This window comes from Parasteatoda tepidariorum, chromosome 6 (genome assembly GCF_982258835.1).
Source record: "Parasteatoda tepidariorum strain Cologne lab strain chromosome 6, Ptep-v5.0, whole genome shotgun sequence".
NCBI classification, from domain to species: domain Eukaryota; kingdom Metazoa; phylum Arthropoda; class Arachnida; order Araneae; family Theridiidae; genus Parasteatoda; species Parasteatoda tepidariorum.
Window position 1 is genome coordinate 59,378,711 of NC_141760.1, and position 24,148 is coordinate 59,402,858.

A 24,148-nucleotide genomic window follows, 5' to 3' on the forward strand; every position below is an offset into this window, starting at 1 on the left:
AATCTATAAAATATTTATATTTTCAATTTCTAATAGTAATTTATTATATATTCTGTTGTAAAAGACAATTTTTAAAAACAATTTTTAGATGAAAATATTTTATTACTATAATTTTCCAGTTATAAAAAATGTAAAGTTAATTTAGGATATTTATTGCAAGAATCACTTAAATGAAAAATATACTTTAATTCAAACAATCTTTTACAGTCAACGCTTTTCCAGAAAGAAAAGAACATCAAACTTCGAATGAAAATCGCCGTAAAAAACATCTTATGATTTAATTATTACTTCTGAATGGTCAAATTGATACAGATTATTTCATAATCTTTAAACACATTAATACAAAAAACTTTCAGCTTTACTAGCAAAAAAAAAACACTTCAGCTTGTTGTTTTTGCAAGTATCTTTGTTTTACTAATCCCATATATCTGAGGTACAGTCACCACCAGGAAATCTAATTTCATGTGCTAAAATATTTCCTTCTTTAGAAAAGTCTACAAGAAAATTTTGATCCAGCTGTAAACCACCTTTCTCGGTGTCTACATTAATCATAAGCATCATCGATCCTTGTCTGAAAAATAAAATGCATTTAATGTATTTCAAAACTTAAGGTACTTTAAAAAAGTAATTTGACGCATAAAAGATGCTTAGTACGTAAAACAATATATGACACACAAATTACACTTACAATACGATAAAGATACTTGATATTATAAAGTAATTTGACCTATAAAACACACTTCAATATCTTTTATTTAAATTTGATTCTTGATGTGTAAAAGATACTTTGGTACATAAAATTCACTTATGTACATTAAAGTTAATTTGATACAGTTAAAGATAGTTAAAATAAATAAAAGATACACTAAAACTATAGAAAATATTTCTTTATACGGTTTGATATATATAAAATACACTCAAGACAAACGAAAGATAATTTTTGATGCGTAAAAAAAGAACTTAAAATAAATAAAATATATTTTGACTTATAAATACTCAAAATGAATAATTTAATTTATTTTTAAATATAGTTTTAGGTAAATTAAAGATGCTTGGTATTGATAAATTGTATTGAATGTAATTTTCGTCGCTTTTTAAAATTATCCGTGCCGAAAATAGAGTTTATTATAACAGTGAGCTTAGAGAAATATCTCCTACTGTGTTTCAGTTTATAGTTTCCAGAAAAAGATGCCAAATACTGAATAATAATAGTAAAAGAAAAAGATATTAAGATCTTTAGAAAAATAAGAATGGAAAATACTTTAATAACAGTTAGAATTAAAAATTTTGCCTTGCAATCATTAGAGTCTGAACTTTCGTATGAAGAAGAATGTGGAGTGAACAGTACAATAAAGTTTATTAAATTATACTGTTTTTCAATTTGCGTACCTCATTAATACTTTGATTGATAGTTGTACAGTGAATAAAAAAAGTGAACGGACCAGTCTGAATAACTTTTGATCTAATAATCGGATTTTCACGTTTTAGGATTTAATCTTAATAGTTCGGAGGGGGGACTTCAAATATGCAAACTAATTATTGCAGACGATATTCCAAGTTGCAAAATCAGACTCAGAAACGTAGTTTCTCTAAATAAAAAACTTTTTTCGAGGGACTCGGATTTCTGAACCCCAAAATATAGGGGGTAGCCGTAATCTGGGAAATATGGTCCCAATAGTTTGGTAAGGAGAACGGTCCAAAGTTTGGACCCCTAAATGTCAATTTTTTTTCTCCGTATTTCACCTATTTCGAGACCATTTTAAGTGAATTGAAAAACTTTTGTGATCAGTTATAAAATTCGCAGTCAAAAGATTATTTTTTTAATTTTTTTATCTTATTTAATATTGGTCGAAAGGATTTTGAATTCAATTTTTTACATCATTTTAAATGAGGTAACTTTGCATGACAAAATGCAAAAGTCAAGCTAAATCAATCAAACAGTTCCCTAAGTAATCGAATTTTTAAAAAAAAAACAAAAAATTTTTAAACTTGATTTTTCAGGAAAATTTTTTTCGCGTAGTGTGCGCTTATTATGCTCTTAGCACTACATTGTAAGTCAGTAATTTTTAGTATACTTCACCAATTCATCAATTATTTGTTTTTCTTTTAATTTTTCAACATTGAATAATTTTTTGAGAATATAAAATCTATGAAAAAATTTTCTGTCAACTTTGGATGAGGAAAAAACATTATATTTAATTTGAACCTGTTAAAAACGAAATAAAGTATATAGTCTTACTCTATTATCTCAGGGTAAAACTGTTTATCCCAGGCACTGAACAATGAATTTGTAACATACAGTCTTTTGCCATCCAGACTTAATTGCAGCATTTGAGGCCCTCCACGAACAGGAATCCCTTTTATATGAGGTCTCTCTGGCTGAACCTGAATCATAAACGTGTATTTAATGATTTGCCTAAAAATTAAAGAACAATTTATACTAACTATTGCTTAGATAAAGCAGTGTCATACAAACTTTACAATTATACTTGCATTTTTAATATACTAGGACTAAAAGCAATAAAACTCAGCTTTCTTATTTATAATAAACATGCATATTGGTTGGTTGGTTCTAATGTCACTTGCCACACGGGAAAGCCTGCTTGGTGAAACCGAGCAAATTTTAAGGCAAAGTGTGCGATTCTTGTTTTTCAGTGGCGCCATCTATGGTCAAGTAATCAACTTCGCCACACCATACGTCACACCTGTTTATAAGGCGGACCCATCCACAGATCATAATTTTGACCTGAATCAGAGAGCGATCGATCTCCAATCCAGTACCCCCAGAGGTATTGATTTGTTATGGGCACATGGAGGACTTTGCGACTCGACAGAATTTTAACGTGCATCAGTCACCAACTACACGGGGAATCTTCGGCCGGCGGATTTCGAACTAACATACGTATAGAAATTATATATGGTTTTATAAATATATATTTAGAAGTAACCGAACTTAAAGATACTGATTTTTAACTTTATGAAGGATCTCTAGGTAATAATTGAACCGGTTGGATATTTTACAAGCGATTAGCATTAAAAATTGGAAAGTGAAATCTTCATGTGTTCTCAGTATATAAGTAGCAGAAATTAAAAATCTTAAACATTTCAGACTTTTAAAAAAATCTCAAGGTTAGAATTGGATGATACCACTAGAATATTTTACAAGTGACTAGCGTAAAATTTATTTATTGGAAACTTCATGTTTTTTTTTTACTATATAAGACAGAATATGAATATCTTACACATTTGAGACTTTTTAAAGAATCTCTAGATTAGAATTGGGCTAGAGTATTTTTTGTATAATTGACAACCTTAGAAACTGAAATTGAAAAGTGTCATGTGTTTCAAATAGATTTAAAAGCAACAAAATTTAGCTCTCTTATTTATTACAGTTATTATTGCCTGCCAAAATGATAAATATAATTTTCATTCACCTAAAGTATTTTACTTATTATGAAATTAGTATCCTCATTCTTGCAATATTTCTTAGCAATTTTTTTAATCAAATCACAAATTGGTTAAAAGCTAAATTTACAGTTGCAAATTTTATTTAACTGAATAAGATTTAATTTGCATTGCAATGTATTATAAATTATTTTATCTCAATTAGTTTCAATTAATTTATGTATTTTTTAAGAAATGCATTTAACCTTCAGCTCTGCATCTTCAACAACAATAACTTTTTCTCCTTTACATATGCTGCCTCCAAGAAATACCTGTTAAATAAAATAAACAATAGCTGCAAATGGGTAAAAGTAAAACAATTATTAAGATAATAATATACAAAAAAAACTGTAAAAATAACATGGATATACATAAACGTCATAGAACGCTTAAATATAGATGCTGGATACTCTTAATACTCTAAAGATGAAATTCAGAGTGAAAAATATAGTTGACTCTATAGCAGCATCCATGAAAATTTAAAACAAAATTATCGAGCCAAAAAAATTATTTAGTGCAAAATTATATTGCCTAAAGTAACAGTAAGTTAGTGAGAAACGGTTATTATAATATATCTATGTTAAATTTATGATGCTTTTAGGCAAAACATTTCAAACTTTAGTACGAAATAGATAGTAGATAAAGTGAAAATTTCATTGTAGTAGTAACGTTGTTTACCTGTCCGGTAAGCTTTATATTTTCTGTATCTGAAATATCATACTGTCTGATATCTCCGTGAAGCCAGTTGCTCACATAAAGATAGTGATCATCCATAGATATCAAAATATCTGTTATCAATCCTAATATAAAAAAGTAATAAAAATTTAACATTTTAATAAAACTTTAATTAAAATTGCAAGTGTGTAGATGGTATTTTTTTTAAATGAAAGCAGTGCATTGGTGCATTACAGTTTTTAAAGTCTATGTATAACAGTCCATTAAAAAAATAATAATTGAACATTTTGATGAAAATTGTATAGATATTGCGGGGTTTTTTTAATATAATTGGGCATAAAAAAATGCCAAAAAAATGTACAATGTGGATTGGCAAATGAATATTTAAGCTAGGAAAAAATTAAAAGGCTATCGAAAGTTGACGAATAATAATTGAGAAAGGAGTGTAAGGAAACTTGTTAAATTGCGCGATATAACCAAAAGAAGTTGAAAGATACTTGAACCTCTCAAGTTCAAATCAGCAATCAAGCAGGTTTTGACATTCTTACACTCCCTAATGTATCTAATTTTTTTTATTTCATTTTTTAAAAGAGTTGTAAAAATGTATTTCGAGCGATGTTAAGACGATTCAGGCAGGAGCAATGAAAAAGGATATTTCGAGAAAAAGCCATGTTAGAGTTTATGAAGACTTATTTCATAAATGTTGACTGATACGAGTTCTACTCCCGGCTCGCATCGACCACAGAGCTGACGTGAAATATATTCTGCGGTAGACGGATCATAAGTTAGAATCCCCTAACCGAGCGCCTAACTGTGGGAGAGATTTTCGTGGTTTACCTTTCCTTTTAACACAAATGTAGGTTAGTTCTACCAAAGAGTCTTCCACGAAGGCTAGCTTGTCCCGATGATTTATCCGGGAGTATCCTTGCCTTCTGGGTTGTGTTTAAAATTACAAGACCAATTGATAGTCATCTACTTAGATTGTTCAGCGCCAGTTATAAAATAAAATAAAATGTACGCGTCAAATATAACAAGTGATATCTCTCCCATTTATGTAAATATCCCCTTATACATTAAGAAAATATCCTCAAATGTGAAAACTGTCGAATTATTAAAAAATAACAAAATCGATTTTTAATAATTTTACCGAAAATATCCATTCATAAATATTATCCTCCTACATCGTAGTTGTAACGAGTAATAACGAATAATAACGAGAATAAATCGTGGATATAAAATTCTACCTACAACTTTACTTATATCCACCCATGAAAGGTATGAAATCAAGTGTAATGTCACACACAAATAATAACTCTGTATCTTAATATTTTACCCGGCATTTCAGGAAGAATCCAGTTTGCTACTTTTTTGTTTGGAGTTCTTGCGACCAATTGAGATTTCCAAGAACCATCCTACAAATATAGATTCATAAATATATTAAAATAATATAATATTAGATAATAAATGAAAATTCGATTCTGGTTATAATTGAAAACATTTGAAAGTATTTTCATGAAATAAAAGTTGATGAAAAAGCTAAAAATTAAAAGTTTTGCTTTGAATTTTACAAGTATGTAAAATTTGAACAGTAACCAAAAACAAAGTAGTCAAAATCTAATCCCGTAGTAGAGGATATTGATCCATACTGCGTAGAGCGAAGTACGCAATAGAAGAACCAAGCCCAGTGACATTTCAAGGAATTTAAAAAAAAAATGGCCTTAGACTGAGAAATATGCGATAGCTGTTCCAAAGCAGTCATTGAAACTTATAATAACATAATGTTCATCACTTAAGAACGACAATAACACAAAGCTGAGCTATTATAATGCTAAACAATGTGAAATGCAAAAAGTAATTACCCATTTATTTACTTCTGTATCCTAAAATTACCTATAAAATTATTTTATTACAATTCAACTCAAATCGATAAATTTAGTTTTAATATAATATCGCTAAAAATGTATGTGCACTATTTTATACAGAATGTTCGGCTATGATGAGTCTTAATACATATTTTTTGAATCATTGCAAAGAATGAAGTTAAAAATGTGTACAAAATAATGAATATTTAGCAAGGATAACGCCATCGAAATGCAATGATTCACTTCTAAAGATGATGCAAAATTCATGTTAGTCATCAAACTGATTCATATTTTTTATAGCCCATTGTGCAGCTCTAGTGCGACGTAAATGAGCAACAGCAACAACAATCATATTTTTTTATCCAAACTTCCTCACTAGTGGCTCGACACTAGTAGCGTTTCGTTACTTCCTCTCTTAAACACAAATTTGAGACCCATAACTCGCATATTTTTTATCTCATTTTAGACAAAGTTTCTAAACGCATATTTCATCAGAGCAGTTGCAAAAGAATTCCTCGGTCATTTGCTCGAAACCAACAAAAATGGACGGTTCTTTTTATTTGGAAGCAAACTATTGTGATCAGTTGCATAAACAAGATCTATGTGGTATAATTAAAATGCATCGACAAAATATGTAGTGTTCCTAATGAGAATCAAGCTCTAAATGGGTAGAAAAATCGATTTTTACTTAGAAATATGCAGTTTAAAAGAAAATTAACTCTTCAATGCGAAAAATATAAATATTGTTTCAAATATACTGTGTTCTAAGAAATTCAATTAATTAAAATTATTTAAACTTTTTCATTAGTACATTAAAAAATGGCAAATTTTAAATTTTAGAATATTGTAGAATATTTTTATAGTGTATTTCTTCACATTTCGGTCGGGAAACAAAAGTCACTAGACTCAAATAATATGATATTCATGTACCAAAATATTTTCTTAAAAATCCGGTCAAATATTAAGTAAGCATCTAATGAGGGAGGGGGTTTATCACTTGCTTATTTTAACAACAAGGAGAGAGAAGTGGTATGATAAAAAATAACCTTATTTTCAATTTATTTTTTTTTTTAGTTAAAATAAAATCATAACGTGAGGGAAATTTTCAAATGTGAAATAAAAGTTGATTTCGGGAAGGAAAAAATGAGAAAAAAAATTCTTTTTTCAAGGAGTTTTACAGGTTAAGGATCTTGAACACAAAAGACTCCTAATGAATTTTCCACCCAAATTTTTCCAAAACATAACTTTATTTAATGCATAGTTGCGTCATTTTATTTGAATTTAATCCTAAAACTGTATATAGTACAATTCAAAGAAAAAAGCCAAGGGGGGGGGGCTGCAGCCTTCTTATGTAAGCATGGAAGGGGGGTTGTAAATTGCTTATTTTTGTTGACAAAGAGGGGAGAAGTTCGAAATTGCCAAAAATATGCTTACGTATTATTTAACATTCCCAAAAAAGTTACTTGGATTATGCACTTTTCGTATAATTTTTAATAGCAATTTAAAAAATCTTTGAACTACCTGGGTAAATTCAATAATATTTTTCTAGACAATTGCTTCGTTAAATCATACAAATTCTTTTAAAATATTTTTTGAGTGATAAATTGCTCCAAACATTGTCAAGTGCATCGGACGCCGGATTCTCAATTAGATATAAGTAAACGACAATACAGAACAACGTGATACTTCATTTTAAACTATTATATTATATGAAGTAATATTTTGTACAAAAATTAACTTATTTTTCAACATTCTTTTTACATTCCTTTATTCGGGAAATATTTTTCTTAGATCATTTTATAGACGCAATATTTTGTCTTTCAGATTTCGTTTACATATCATTTTAATCAGTTCGCTGTTTAAGTTAGGTAACTTTGTAACAAGATATGGGTTAATTTTACATGGTTGTAACTAATTTGAATTTCGTTACGGTTCTCCAAATTTCTGTCAAATGTAACTGGAATAGTTATATGAAGCTGAAATTATCTCCAAAAAGAACTTTAAACCTAAGTAGAACAGTGACTTTTAGACAGTAGGAATACATAATGAAGAGGCAGACTTTATCACTCTGTTGCTTAAAGAATCGAAAAATTGGTGATCATTTAGAAGCAAATAGTTTTACATTTCTAGCGGTTTGTAACGTTTATGGATTATATGTCACCAGACTGGCAACACTGTGTCAAAAAGGGTTAATTAAATGTGTGAGTTGACCTTAAAGTTTAATTAAAAAGGTTATGGCCTATTTTACATTCTTTCAATGAATCACGTGGATGCAACTAAACTGAAAAAGTACTTAAATCTGCCGAGTCGGAAAGTCCTCCATGTTCCCATAATAAATCAATACAGCTGGGGGTACTGATTCAGGAGTTTCCTTGCTTTCTGGATTGATTCAAAATTACAAGACTACGGAGTTGAACATTAGTAGTCGTAAACCCAAAATTGGGTTGACTGTTCAACGACGGATATAAAATAAAATAAAAAATAAAAATAAAAAGTAGAGCCGTGATGGCTCAGGGGATAGAGCGTTCGCCTTCAAATGATGTATACCGGTTTCGAACTTCACGAATGGCTGGTCGATACGAATCCGCATCCGGCTTGCAACGACCACAGTGCTGACGTGAAATATCCTCAGTGGTAGACGGATCACGGATTAGAGTCCCCTTGCTGTCAGGCTTTCCTGGTTTTCATTTCCATGTACAATAAATGCGGGTTGATTCTATCAAAAAATTCTCCACGAAAGCAAATTTTGCCCAATACTTGATCCAGAGTTATGCTTTTTGAATTGAGTTCGAAATTACAAAGCTGCGGAGTTGAACATTAGTAGTCATTAACCAAAATTAGGTCGGTTGCTCAACAACGGTTATTAAACTAAAATATTAAGCAAAGTATTCCTGCAAAAGCCCATTGTTCATGGAGGATAAGGCTCTTCAATTTCGAGACCAACGGCATGATTGCGGCAATGTGGTCAGCACTGCGCACAGGCAGCCTTTACTACCCAGACAAGCTAGTACCCATCGATCTGAAGCTGGGTGGTCTTCTAGCCGCCACTGGTGTTTGAACCCCAGTTCTTATGCAATGAAATTCAAACCATAAAAGAAATATTTAATATCAGTAATATCAAACTCACGCTGTGCTTGTGAAACTTGAAAACTGTGGACGATAGAGCACATCCTACAAATCCAATGGCTGAATCAGGATTGTGAAGGAACCTAACTTCCAGTGGAATTAGACCTTCTGCTCCTAAATCCATTCGCTGGATTCGCTTTCTGGTAGTCCAATCCCAAATGTTAATACTGTGACCGTAATGACCTAAGACAAACACGAGATCTTTAAATTTTTATAAAAACATCAATAATTCCTTTTTTTTTAAAAAAAATCATTAGATACTATCAGTGACACTAAGTTGATGAAGAACAAGTAAAGTGACTGTTCTAAATTTTGTTGATTTTTATTCTTTTTTATGCTTTTTACGACATCGCGCTCGTCGTTTTTCGAAGCTTCAAAAGCGTAGCTCACTTCGCTGGTGGAGAACTGAGTGCCGTAGGTTCGATTCTGGCAGCCGACTAAATTACCGGCATCCATGCTTAGCAAGGTGAACGTTAAATCTACCTAGGCTAAAATTTATCCTGTCAATTTAGTTGCTTAAGTTTAGAGAGAAAAGTACCGGCTCAAGTGCTGTAAACATCGCCTGACCAAGAGCAAAATTACGTAGCATTCCTACCATGACCGTTAGCTAGAGCCCGAGAAATGAGGCTAGATAGTTTTCAATCATTGGGTGATGTGACTCTCAAACCAGCAAAAGTAATTAAATAACCAGCAAGATAATGTGGCTCTGCATTACACCATGTTAAAGTTTGTCTCTAATTTGGGCTATAATGTGGCTCAAAAGGCTTAAAAAATTTTAACAGTATAGTGATTAAGTTTTCTGTGTTATTTCCTATTATCTGTAAGCCATCAGATATACAGTTTCAAATCTTTTAGATTCAATCCTTGAAGTAAAAAAGAATAAACCACATTAAAATGTTTATTTTTTTACAAAAATTAATAAAGACAAATTTGCAGCAAATTTACCTTTTTGTACGTCTTCCAGAAAAAATCCATTTCTAAAAACATTGGGTGCAGCCCACTCTGTGCTAACCATGACATTGTGGCGAGGCTGATACCAATAATCGTAGTTAAATTCAACACTATCATTTTCGTCTTGCCATGTGCCTTTCACTTTGAATGTGCCTTGCTCTAATAGTACAAAAGTACCTGAAAAGGAAGACTTATATTATTAATACTTTATTGCAGTTAAACGTCAACATTTAAGATTTTGAAATCAAATCTGTTCCAAACATTATGCTAAACTAAACCATTCTGACTATTCTGAATAAACTATTCTGACACCTAGACTTCGTAATAAGTAGTTTTAAATAAATATATAGTGATGTTTAACACTAGAAAGACGGAAAATTCGTATATACCTATATTGCCTAAAAGCAGTCAAAATGGCAGGATTGTGAATGCGTAAATAAATTTGTTTAAAACTAATTTTTAGCATTTTTTATATTATTTACAGTTATTTAACAAGTTATTAGTAAATATTAACAATAAAAAAAATTATATGTTGTACAAAAAGTCACAAAATTCTAAGAAATTATGTCATAGACATCATTGCTTTTTTAATTGAAATTAAAAGCAGTCAAAATGACTTCCTTAGGCAATCTAGTGTTAAAAAGTAAACATCGGACATAACTTCATTTACTATCATTTAGTTGAATATTAGTTATCTATTTTGAGATTCGCATGTAACTATATTTTGTTTTCGCAAAAAATTTTAAAAAAAAAAGAGAAAAAGGACACCTATGAAAACATCGTACTTGCTCCTGTGTTTATGGACTATCTTATCTTTGACTATTTTCTCATAGGTATAACCATCAAGGTCACCCCTACTAGCAAAAACATTTTTATTTACCTCGACTTATTCTTTCTACTAATCTTTTCAAGAAATAATTCTCACTTTTGTGCAATTTTGTACTTTTGAAAAGAAAAATTTTTTTTCTTAGTGACGTCTAACTATCAGCTTGAAAATCGTTAAAATAAAGCGTTTTTAAAATTTTTCAAAACTGTCGCTTTAAAAGTTTGTCAAGTCAAACTGTAACCTTCTCATAAAATAAAGACCAGCTTTTTTTCACAAATGAGAATTTTAAAAAAAAAATTTGCTCGTGTTTCAAATACAAATTTATAATTTCTTTTACAAACAATATTACTTTGATTTTAGATAAAACAAAGAAATGTTATTGTTGTTAATCGTATTTGTAACATTTTATTGAAATTTTTGAAATTTTTTTCTTAAAAATAGAATTTAGAAAATTTACTTCACATTAAATGGATCCCAATCACAATCACCATAATGCATGCAAATGATTTAAAAAAATCGTTTTAGGCAGTGGTAGCTAAACCAAGAAACTATCACTATTTCTAAACCATAAACTTTCTTCCACTATCATGCTTTGAAGTTTCCATTTTTGTCTATAATCATTGTTTTTTAAATTCTCCGCGAATTTTTCAACTCATTCGTGATCAAATCATGTTAGGTTTCCTTAAAATGAAAAGATAAAGGGGTTATAAATATTTAATAGTAGCCAGTTGCAGCACAGCCTACAAATGTTATAAAGTGATGAGTCACGAGTTCGATTCTGGAGTCTGATTAAACAGTGTACATACGAAGCAATTTGCAGATTAAATATGATGGAATAAAGGATTCGACTGAATTTAGGTTTCAATGTCACAAGAGCCAAAATAGTCTATGCTCCAAATAGAGCCGCGATGGCTCAGGTGATAGAACTTTCGTCTTCCAATGAGGTGAACCGGGTTCGAATCCCAGTAGATACTAATTCCGCATCCGGCTTGCACCGACCACAGTGCCGACGTGAAATATCCTCAGTGGTAGACGGATCATGGGTTAGAGTCCCCTTGCCGTCAGGCTAACCGTGGGAGGTTCTCGTGGTCTTCCTCTCCATGTAACGCAAATGCAGGTTAGTTCCATCAAAAAGTCCTCCAAGAAGGCAAATTTTCCCCAATACTTGATCCAGGAGTTTCCTTGTCTTCTGGATTGGGTTCAAAATTACAAGGCTACGTAGTCGAACATTAGTAGTCGTAAACCCAAAAATTGGGTTGACTGTTCAACGTCGGTTTTATAATATAAAAAATAAAAATATGCTCCAAATAAAAAGACATTAAATACTCAGTTTACCGAATCAAATGGTGTTCTAAACTAAGTCTGTTGCAAAAAAGAAGTTATGGGGAGAAAGATCTGGAAGGTGCCTTTGGATGATATGAACTGTGTTTAGCCAAAAGAAGATGAGCTCCACCCACTAAGAGTCGGCGTGGTTTAAAACTGAAGTGGAAGTTGCAGAAAGATGGTCGAACCAGGCATTGGTCACAATGTTTGAACGACGGATCAAAAATATCTGGCAGTCATGCCATGTATTGTTATTTTTAAACTTCAGGTTTTATTTCCCCCTAATTATAATCCTTGATTTTGAGTCACCCGTTAAAAACGTATCAACTACGATTCTTTTTAATTTCTATAAGGTTTTTTGAGTTACTCTAAAGCAAATCTTCTGACCTTGATAAAAAAATATTATAGTTTCTTAAAATTATAATTCTCGGATTCATATGATACTCATATATGATTTAATTAATCACACTGTATTAAGACCTGGTTTCTTAGACAGGACGCCGTCAGCTGGAAATCAGCGCTAACCTCTGATTGGTCCATTTGTGAGTTTGATAGTATACGTCATCGAACGCTCATCTTGAACTACAATTGCCGTCCAACTCAACTGCAGTTGGATTACAACGTGACGTTAACCACAGCAGCAATGGCGGACAACATCCAACAGCGCATTGAAATCAGCCAAGATTTTGATTTTGACATTAAACATAGCTTCTTCATTAAACATAGCACTCTTCATTTAGCTCAGCTATAATGTGTTTTTTCTTGGACAAAGTCATTATTTGTTCTCTAAAACACTGGTCGACAATAACAAAATCAATACAAATTCAAAATAAATATTTGTTTTCGTTATTAACGCATGCGCAATGAGAGATAATGTCCGCGTTGGACCGACTGCTCACGCTGAGCTAACAAAAAAGTATTTTTTTGGCGTCAGCTCTACGTCAACTTTCCGCTGACGCCCAGATAAGGCGTTTGTCCTAAGAAACCAGACCTTTACTTAAAGATGAAGCAAAAAAAAAAAACAAAAAAAAATGAAATAGATACACACACCTTTAGCTTCTCCAGTTTCATCACCTAAGCAGCTTATCATGACATCACCACTTGGCAAACAATGCACTGTATGAGGACCACCGGCCTTACCCTTTTCATGAAATTCTTCGGTATCAACTACCTAAAATCATGTGACAAGATATTTATTACATGTGACAATATAATTATTATAATGATGATATTTCTTATTAAGAAGCATTTAACACTCACACAAAATTAATTTTTACTAAAAAAGTGGAATTCCAAAATTGATATTGAACAAAATAGTGAATCATTTAAAAAGCATATCAAAAGTACTATCTTTGCATAGCTGCAGTTTTGATAAATTTTGCAGAATATTTTTTTCTTAGCTATGAAATTTGTTAGCAACAATTAAAAAAACGTGGTATTTTCTTTATTTCACAGTAATGTGGATAACAATAAAGAAAATATCAACCTCACCAATTAATCGTCAGATCTTTTAAACTTATGATTTTTTTAAAAATAATAATGAGCTAAGATAACTTTAAAGTTACGAAAGAAAAACAAGTTTGAAGTTAATAAGTGAATATTATTTTGTATGTAACATCGTATTTCTAAAAACGTATACCTCTTATGTAAGTGGTCAATAAACTCTATTCTAAAGCCGCGATCGCCCGCACTTAATCCAAATACGAACTGCTCTCAAATCGAAAAAATTTCACATGTGCCTGGTGAGCCTCAATTTGTTAACCACTTTTATATACTAATCAGTAGAGCCCGGATTTTGATGATCTAAAAAATCTCAACTAATGCCCTTAAAAAGAGCAAAAAATGCCCTTAAAAAGGGCCAAAAATGAAAATTGCGCAAAAAATGCCTTAAATAAAGTAAAAATATTGAATTAAAAAAATATTTTTGTCTTTAAAATTATTAATGAGTCATTTAAGAAATATAAAGCAATGCAATACTTATTTTACGTTCATTAAAGTTTGAAAAATATGTTTTATATCCTAAAATAACAAAAAAAGGAAAATATACTGACTCCAAAATATTTTTATTTTGTATAGAAACTTTAATGGATGTAACAACTTCCATCTCATAATATTACTAAATATCAGAATTACATTGGATTATTAAATGTTTTTTGTTAATTTGAAATGTAAACGAGCGTCTCTTGTCTGAAAGTAAATTTTCATTCCTGCAGAAGCTTCTTTTAACGTCTACTGATGTTATAGGTGCGTACTTGAAAAAGACGGTCTCACTTACTTACAATTCTTCTTCAATTTGAAAAGATTTTGCTTCACCTGTTAATATTCTATAGATTTTCTTCATTGTTTGGAAGCCAGTGTAATAATGAAAATTGATAAAAAATAGTAAAAATTGGAAAAAATTAACAAGAAACTTTAAAAAATGCATTAAAATGCAAAATATGCCCCACAATTTAAAGAAAAATGCCCTATAAATCTAAAAAAATGCTCTAAAAGACAAAAAATGTCCAAAAATGCAAAAAATGCGAATGTCATCAAAATCCGGGCCTTCCTAATCAGTGTTTGTATCATTGATTTACCGAATGTGATAATGTCATGCTGCAATAATGTAGCATTTGGTCACGACTCAATTTTAAAAAAAATTCTAAAATCACAGATGCGTGTTTGAATTACTTATTTAGGTGCAGAAATAGTGGATATTATTTTAAATCAAATCTATTAAACCAAGAATCGCATTTAACTCTAACTTAGAACATAAAATCGTCCACAAAACACGCAAAAATTGATTATTTAGAAGCCACACAAATGACATATTTTAATAAATAAACGAAATATTGAAAAACTGTCAAATAAAGTTCTCTTTCAACAGTTATTTTAAATTACTAAAATAGGTTTTGCATCACTTTAAAATATACAAAGACTTCTTTTCTGTTAAATGGCATTGTTGCCATTTGGTCAATAATAACTTATTTTCTAATACATCAGGTCAAAGAGACATAGTTTCACATGTAAAGAATGGGGCTCATGAAGCCTATATCACTGCAGTAAAACACGATCTAAGTTTTATTTTTGGATTTTGTTCTTAAATTTGATCAACTTATAACTTACGATAAGTTCCAAAGATATTATATTAAAATTACTTATGTTCCTCGATTGTTAAACTCCTGTAAGATCTTTAATGAGGACGGTCAATGAATTAGTTACTATATAGATTTGTGTAAGAAAAAAACGGATTTTTTTTTCATTAAGTGTAACCAAATATGATAAAGCTGGTACTGGCACATACTTCCAAAAATAATCAATTTAACCAGAATATAATTTTTTCTTTATTTAAATGCTTGTTTTTGGAATTTGAGGATTATTTAAGGTTTATTTAACACCTTTATAGTCACTCAAACGCTCATTGCAACTTCCACAAAAAAATAATAATAATAATAATAATTTAATTACCACGCTAATTTTGCATGGCTTGCCCGTCTGGCCAAAATGATTTTTGTGTGTTCTATATTGCATTAATTTTTTCAAACCATTTTAGTAACGATAATAATAAAAAAAAATTAAAAGCATTAAAAATTTACTCGAATTGTGTGTTTCCAATAACCTTGGCTTCGCCATCACCGGTGACCCCCATAGCATTCGACGTGTTAAAGTCGAAGTGTTTAACATTAATTTTCAACTCCATAACAACATCATAATTCAAAGCACAAGAGTCTTCCTGCATTAATTATGCTAATCTTCGTATTTATGTCATATTTGGTATTATGTCTTATAATAGAGAAAATTATCTTAAGAGATTATAAGGCTAAGGTTGAGGGCAATTAAACAAGAATGTTTAAATATTTGTTCAAGAAATTCAAATTACCTTGTGTATACGTGGTGCTCGTGGATCAGTTTCAACGTCAATAATGTAAATTCTGTCCGAATTTATTCCAGGAGCAATTAAGTAACTACGACGCACCGAACACATCTTGCAACTGCTGCATGCGTTCCATCCACTGTGGTGCAATTCATCGCCAATATTAGGAAGAGCAGTTCTATGAATGATCTGAAAGGGAAAGGTGGATTCAATATTACACAAAAGGCAGTGGCTATTGTACCCATTCTTTGAAAAAATATTCTAACCGCTATTTGGCCGACTTTCGGCAAAAGCATCACTTTACAAGTAAACCAGAGCACGAATTTGATTCTGTAGCACTAATGTTATTGAATTTCTGAAGACTTTTGAAGAGATAGTGCTGATGTCATTCAACCGATCCGAACTGTCTAGTTAGTAACCTTAACCACTTTACCATAATAAAAGGCCGGGATAGCCTGGTCGGTAGGGCACTGGGCCCATGTCCGAGAGTTCGTGGGTTCGAACCCCACCGGTCAAAGATTCCCCGTGTAGTAGATGGTAACTGATGCACGTTAAATCTGTCGACTCGCAAAGTCCTCCATGTCCCCATAACAAATCAATACCTCTGGGGGTACTGGATTGGAGATTGATCGTTCTATGATTCAGGTCAAAATTACGATCTGTGGATGAATGAATGGATGTGTGAATGGGTCCGTCCCATAAAACGGGTTGTGGCGTGTGTGCGGCTGAAGACGAATTCTTGACCATAGGATGGCGCCACTGAAAAACAAGAAACGCACACTCTGCCTTAAATTTGCTCGGCAGTGTGGCAAGTAGCATTAGAAACAACAACAACCATAAGAAAACGTTTATGTGGGATATACCGGGAAAGCGTATACTGAGTAGTAGCACATAATCTTATAAAAAATCAGTGTAAGGTATACCAGGCAAATGTTTTCCGGGTAGTGGCACTTAAACTTGAAAAAACATCAGTGTAGGGTATACTGGGTAAATATATATAGAATAGTGACACTTAACCTTAACGGTAGGTACTTAAGCACTAGATTTACATCGCATTAGCACAATGAGATATTAGTGACTGTCGGGCAAACATACCTGAGGATGATCCGAAGATAAAATATATCGCAATTTTGATCCTCTGCAGAGAGAATGGCTCCCCTGCTTTGGTAGGCCGACGACTTGCGCGCGATATCGAGCACTTTACGGTAGAGCAGTTTAACGAGAACCGATACCACACACCCTCGGTCCTTAAGTAGGCTAATCAAAGTGGTCACCCATCCGCTTAATGATCGCAGTTAGTGATGCTTGACTTCGGTGTTTTCTACTGGGAACCGTGTCTTCATGATCAGTCACTACGGAACATTAACCTTAAAGAAACTTCAGTTTATGGCATATCAATTCAGAGATAGCGCTTAATAATTGGAAGAAAAGCGTGATCCTATAACACTCGTAGTCGCTTTTGTTATCAAAACTTTAAAAATAAATAAATAAAAAATGAAAAAAGTCACAGAATCCATTTTGTGATTGGTTGTGATTTGCTTCGGCACGATAGAACCAATTGATCGATGTAATAGACACTCCTTATGGATGATTTTTTCTACATAAATGTAAACAACGACAATCTCGAGCTCTTGACCTGCCCTACTTCCGGTTAGAAAGTATACAGCTGCTTACTATACAGCTTATTCTGCAAGGCAATATTTTCAAACATATAATTTAATTTTCAACGAAATAAATAAATTATATAGTTTCTGAGCTTGAATCTGCTGTATTTCATAAAATATCAATGATATTAATTAATTCTGGTGAGTTTGAAGTGAAAATTGATTCTATTCGCATTGTTAAAAAAATTGCATGGATGCTAGATTTTGAAAGTACTCGCTTTTTTGGCAGCCTCTATTCCTCTTTTTACTTGTTCATTATTACTGTTTGTTCTTGTTGCAAGGCGTGCACTAGCATACGTTAGAGTTAACATATTGTTCGAGCATTGAGATTAGCTTCATTTTGCAAATTATAATTTAGATTTAAATTTCGAAGTTGGTATATTGTTGACTAAATAAAGAAGTGTTTAATGACGAATCTTTATTTCAAATGACGATTCTTACGTCTTGAAATGACTGGTCTTCAAATGACAATTTTATAACTGTTCTTTTTTTAAACACAAATAATAAATCAGGTAACACGTATACAAAAAATACTGCTCAAGTCAAGAAAGCCTCAAAACCCAATGAGCCAAATGGTTTCAAAATACACCGGAAACAGAAACCTGGAAGCATAGACGAAAAAGAACTTGCAGTGCACCATAGTGTAGAAAACACTATCCATTCAAAAACATTTAAAGTAGACTTGCATTTGTTAGTGTAGCTTTTTTCGCACAAACATAATATCTTTTCAGATGATATTATGAAAGTGCAAACAAACATTTTAATTAAAGAAAAAGTTACTTTCCAAACTAAACAAAACTACTACGTAAGTTTGCTTATTTCTCAACTTGATTTCAACGAACATTGTTTTTACCAACGTAAGCACTTTCGCTTCACGGTATTGTACAGATGTCTCAAGCGGTATTTAGCTGCCGCGGTATTTTTCAGGAACTTAAACAAAGTTTGCAGTTCAGAAATTCTCGAATATGAAGATTCTCGAATATGAAGAATCTTCCAAGGAATATTATGTCTCTGGGTACCTTCAAAAAACCTGGGAGAGCACAATACCGTAAAAGAATGTTCGAACCAATGTCTCGTTGTAATTTTTACATATATCATGTCGAGAAATAAATAAAGTATATGTAGTAGTATAAAATTTATTGAATATTTAGTTGTTGTTGTTTTTTTCATTAGATATATGTCAGGAGTCAAACATTATGAAAGCAAAAATAATTACGAAAATGATTGATAGTCTTACTTTTGAAAAGGTACTTGATTCGGGATCCAAATCCACTGTAGCTATGAAATCAGGAATATTCGTTGTTTGCCATTTAGCAGATACACATGTAACATAAGCCAGTTTTTCTCTTTCTGCCGACTTGAAAGCTTCCAGAGGACTGTTGTAACCAATTTGGCGCACAGGGGACGCTGTTTACAAAAAAATTATTTAACACCTGATATTTTTACTTAATGTGTTCTATTTTATTTTGTTTCAAAAAAATTTTTTTTGAGTGCTTCTCACTTTATTGTATTGATATATTTTGCTTTGGATACATTGATACAATATTAGAAAGCACTCCTTTTGGAGGATACAATCGTGTGAGCTGATGAACAGATTACATATTTTTCTCTGTATATATATATATATATATATATATATATATATATGTTCATATATATGTATATATATATATATATATATATATATATATATATATATATATATATATATATATATATATATATATATATGTCATATATACATACATATATATATATATATATATATATATATATATATATATATATATATATATATATATATATATATATATATATATATATATATATATATATATATATATGTCATATATACATACATATATATATATATATATATATATATATATATATATATATATATATATATATATATATATATATATATATATATATATATATGTAGAATGTTCTGCAATCACTGAATTTAATATAATATTTTAGAATTTTTGACAAAAATGAAGTCAAGAAAGTACATATATTAAGGGTCTCAAATTAATACTTGAGCCAGTATGACACGATACGCTATCGAACTCTGTTTAATCGATTTTGAGGAGAGGGTGGTAAAGAATATCAAAACCAATTTGATTTTCTGGTTAACCTTGAAATATTTGTTAAATTTTTTTCTTCTATATTTATGCTTTAAACAAATTAGGTTCTAAGTTTCTGTAAACACTCAATCTACTAATAAATATTCTTAAAAATACTGAAAATCATAATATATTATAATTCAACATCAGTAAAATGAAAAACGATCAATTTCTTTAATGTATATACGGTTTGTAATCTACATATTCCTTCAGGGAAAATAACTAAGCAAAACTGTAAGTGAAGATATAAACTTTTCTTGGTGGAGAACAAATTATTGCTTTTTTCTACAAATTTGGTACAATTACTATAATTCCTAATATATACAATCTGTTATACGAGTTTAGTACAGTAAGTTTATAAACATACTACTAGCAAAATAACAGGGGAAAAAATGGAACACTTATAACTTTTGACCTAATGTTCAAAGTTTCATAAACTAAAATGCAATCTTAATATTTCGAAATACCAATCAATGCAAATTAGTTTGTGCAATCGATGTTTATGTAAATGATGTTGATGCAAACGCGACACAAATGCGTATTTTATCTGAATAAATATTCCTATTGTTTCTACGTATTGTTTCGGCTTACCATTGTTTTTTTATTCTTATACGTATTCTCGATTAAAAAAAGGAAATATTTTCTGGTTTCTTTAGAAAAAAATTAACGTAACATTATATTTCTACTATTTTATTTTTGAAGAAAAATTGGAAAAATTTAAAAAAAAAAAAAAAAAAAACTGATGTGAAAAACTGAAACAAGGTGAGTTGTGAGATTCAATTGCAATTATAAGTTTGAAAGAATATTTGAAACAAATAAAAGCATTTGAAGTAGATATTTCTCAATAAATTATTTTAAATTGCCAATTAAAAAATTTATGTAAGAATTTGATTGATCGCATGAATGTTGAGTTTATTGTCCTAGGAAGAGAAGAGTCTGTATCTGCGTAACTATGCCAAACTCAAGCAAAATTTTGTACTCAAGTAAATGAAAAGGTTTTATTAATTTACAAGGGAAAACTAATTTCTTAATTAGTAATTTCTTAATTTCTAAGCAACAATGTGAAAAAAGTCAAAGAATTTTTATAAAACTTCTCAACTGCCTAGCAACGAAAGGAATATGATAACATTTCTCATGAACATTAACCAAACTCAAAATTTTACAATTATTTACAAATTACTAAATAAATTTTATTAACAGCCTCGATTACTTTTTAGTGACTGTCCAATTATTGTACAATTTTAAAAAAGTAATCGATGTTTCAAATTTGAAAAAAGCAGTTTTATAATTCGGCTAACTAAAAACAAATATTTTTAAATTAAAAAAGCATACAATTATTATGTATCTACTTAAAATAAAATATTGATAAGTTTTAAGACATTTAATCAAAGTAAATATCTAAAATTTATTACATTTCATTGATATAAATAATTTTCTGATTAATGTGCGCATTGTAATTGCAATTTTGTTAATCATAATTTCTCATAAAACTGTCTTACGATTTCGATACTGTGTTACTATATTTACACTAATTCAAAAAGTGGTTATGCGTGTATGAATTACTTTATTAGACATTCATAATTTTATATTTTCATAGTAAAAAAAATATGTTGAGCAAAGACTATTTTAATCGAGAGTTATTATTAAACCAGATGGTGGAAGTGCTTGGTATAATTATGCGAATTCTACTTCCGGACATTTTTGCATTTTGAGATTACTAAAGCTTTTATTTATCATCCACACAGGGTTTTTGTTTTTTCGTTTTAATATAAATACGGAGATAGTATTTTAATTAAAATACCTTTGTACCAATAAGAGTGATACAAATTTTGAAAATAAAATAACAATATTATTACTTACCCATGCTCGCAGCGTCTTATCAACGAAAATAACAACTTCCTTCTGAAGTTCACTGAAAGTTCAAGATCAATTGAACTAGTTTTAATGTCATGCGCCAAATTGAAAGATAACACTATCACCCAATAAGACAGATTTTTTTTTTCTACTACAGCTATTTTTTTACTTCTTCGTCATTTACTTTTACAATTTCATCAGTATTTTTACCAACAGTTCATTTGCTCTTGTATAAGAATATTTTTTTAATGAAAATAACGCTATTATTACTCGTTTCGGTATTTATTTTGCAAGAATAAATTCAAGAATAAAACTTATATAATTCGAATTTATGTCTCATGCTTTTTAATTTAGTAAAAAAAAAAGTATAAAAATATTTTAGACGAAATGTGCGTTCAAGTTAACTGTATAAACTCTGCTGAATTTATAACAAGAGATAACAATATTTGAATTACACATGTAAAGTAAAATCGTCATATGAAGTAGGAAAAAAAAGTGTAGTTGCAAAGTTTTGTAGTTTCATGAGATAAAAATAAATGAATGAAACAGCTTTTATTAAAACTAATTTTTAAGAAAAATAATTAGCAACATTTAAGCATTTTCGTTGAATTTTTTTTTTAAAATCATGATCAGCGACTGTATGAATTTCATCAATTTAAATTTTTTATAAATTATTAATTTTAACATTGAAAAAAAAAGGAATAATGCATATTAATATATATATTTATATTATTTGTATATATATATATATATATATATATATATATATATATATATATATATATATATATATATATATATATATATATATATATAGGACGCAATTATAAAATTTGTTTACGCAAAGATAATTTAAGGCAAAAGAAAAAAGATCAATATTTTATCATTTTTAATTTATTCGATAATCTAAAAGGATATGCATTGTGACCTATGAAATGTTTATATCCTTTAAAGTAAATAATTTTGCCTTCAGTACAATTGAACTGAATTAAAGTAATGTGGTGCAATTCTATAAAAAGAAATTCTGTTTCTTACAACATTAATCGTTTTAGTGAAGTTTACATTAAAAAATAATAACGATAAAAAGAAAAAATTGTAATTTTTAAAATAAAAAAAAATAAAAAAAAAACGAAGTCTAAGCTATTTAATTATAATTATTAATTATTGGAATTATTTAAAGAAAATGACTGGTGTAAAAATATTTAAGCTCGAAAAACTGAGAAAGCTGTGAAGTGCAAGTTAGTGAAATGCATTTCACTAACTTTCATGTTAGCGTTTAGCGACTCTTTCAACAAAGAAAAAAAGAAATGCGAATCGCCCTCTATTTCTAGAAAAAAACTGAAAGATATGTATATATATATTCATGAATACGATAATATATTAATGAAAAAAAAAATTAGGTTTCGAAATGCATTCTTCGTACCAGTCTTTCACGTAGGAGAAAAAGCAACTGTGATTTGAACTCAATTTCTAAAAAAAAAAAAAAAAAAAAAAAAAAAAAAAAAAAAACGGAACGAAAGTGATTAGTTCTATTTCAAGAAAATAACTTCCGTGCAAAATATTTTTGTTCAGAAAATAAAGGCTGCGAGAAACAAATTTGTAATATGTCTGTCTTAACATTCAAATGCCATTTGTAGAAAAAAAAAACTCAAAAACTGTCATAATTTTAAAGAATGACTCCCACAGAAAATACTGACGTTCGTAAAAATAAAGCTTCAAGGAAAAAATCTGAAAAATTCATTTCTGAACCATCTTAGTACACTTTTTGTGAAGCAAAAAAAAAAAAAAAAAAAATTCACTGCTTTTTCCAGAAGAAGAAAAAAAGTAAAGCTCAATTCCAAATAACAAGTATGTAATGAGAAATAATAAAACAAGCTTTTATTTTTCTGAATCTATAAGCTGAAAATTTTCGATATGACGTAGGGTTGATATAGGCGATATCTAAATTGCACATTTGAAGTCAGTTTTAAAACAAAATAAAAAATGATAGATCTCATACTTTGTACAAGGCCAAACATATGTATTGACAAATATTTTCCCATAATAATAAAAAAATTTCCATATATATTAGATTAAAAATAGTTATAAGTTACAAGTAACGTATTGTATTTATATGTAATAGTTAATGTACTTTTTTCGCTCCTTTAATTGCATCTAAAGAGCAGCCATCATCCATGGACACGACAACAACAATGCATTTTTTTGAATGATTCATCAAATCCCTCAATGAAAAAAAGACAAAGAATTTTTTTTTTTTTTTCGTACTTCCCCATTTAACCAGGGCAGGCGATGAAGAAGCCAATGCTAAGTCACTGGGCTCTAGTAAGTTCAATTGTTTTTCATTAACATTTTTTAGCAGACGGATATTTTTTATAAAAATAAAGAAATCAGCTGAATTCACTTGTGCAATGGAAAAGTACCATTTTTATTCCCTGCAACAA

General features: G+C 29.9%; 1 protein-coding gene across 1 annotated transcript; it reads right to left on the minus strand.

Moving 5' to 3' along the window:
- Window positions 1-166: 166 nt before the first annotated feature.
- LOC107447731 (methanethiol oxidase) lies at window positions 167-22,124 on the minus strand. Its single transcript, XM_071178622.2, has 11 exons — window positions 21,714-22,124; window positions 18,962-19,131; window positions 16,067-16,249; window positions 13,258-13,378; window positions 10,053-10,235; window positions 9,109-9,290; window positions 5,453-5,531; window positions 4,123-4,244; window positions 3,651-3,716; window positions 2,240-2,385; window positions 167-571 (listed from the first exon to the last, which is right to left on the minus strand). The coding sequence occupies exons 1-11, from the start codon at window positions 21,715-21,717 to the stop codon at window positions 415-417; spliced, it is 1,413 nt and encodes a 470-aa protein (XP_071034723.1). The 5' UTR covers window positions 21,718-22,124; the 3' UTR covers window positions 167-414.
- Between the last annotated feature and the right edge of the window lie 2,024 nt (window positions 22,125-24,148).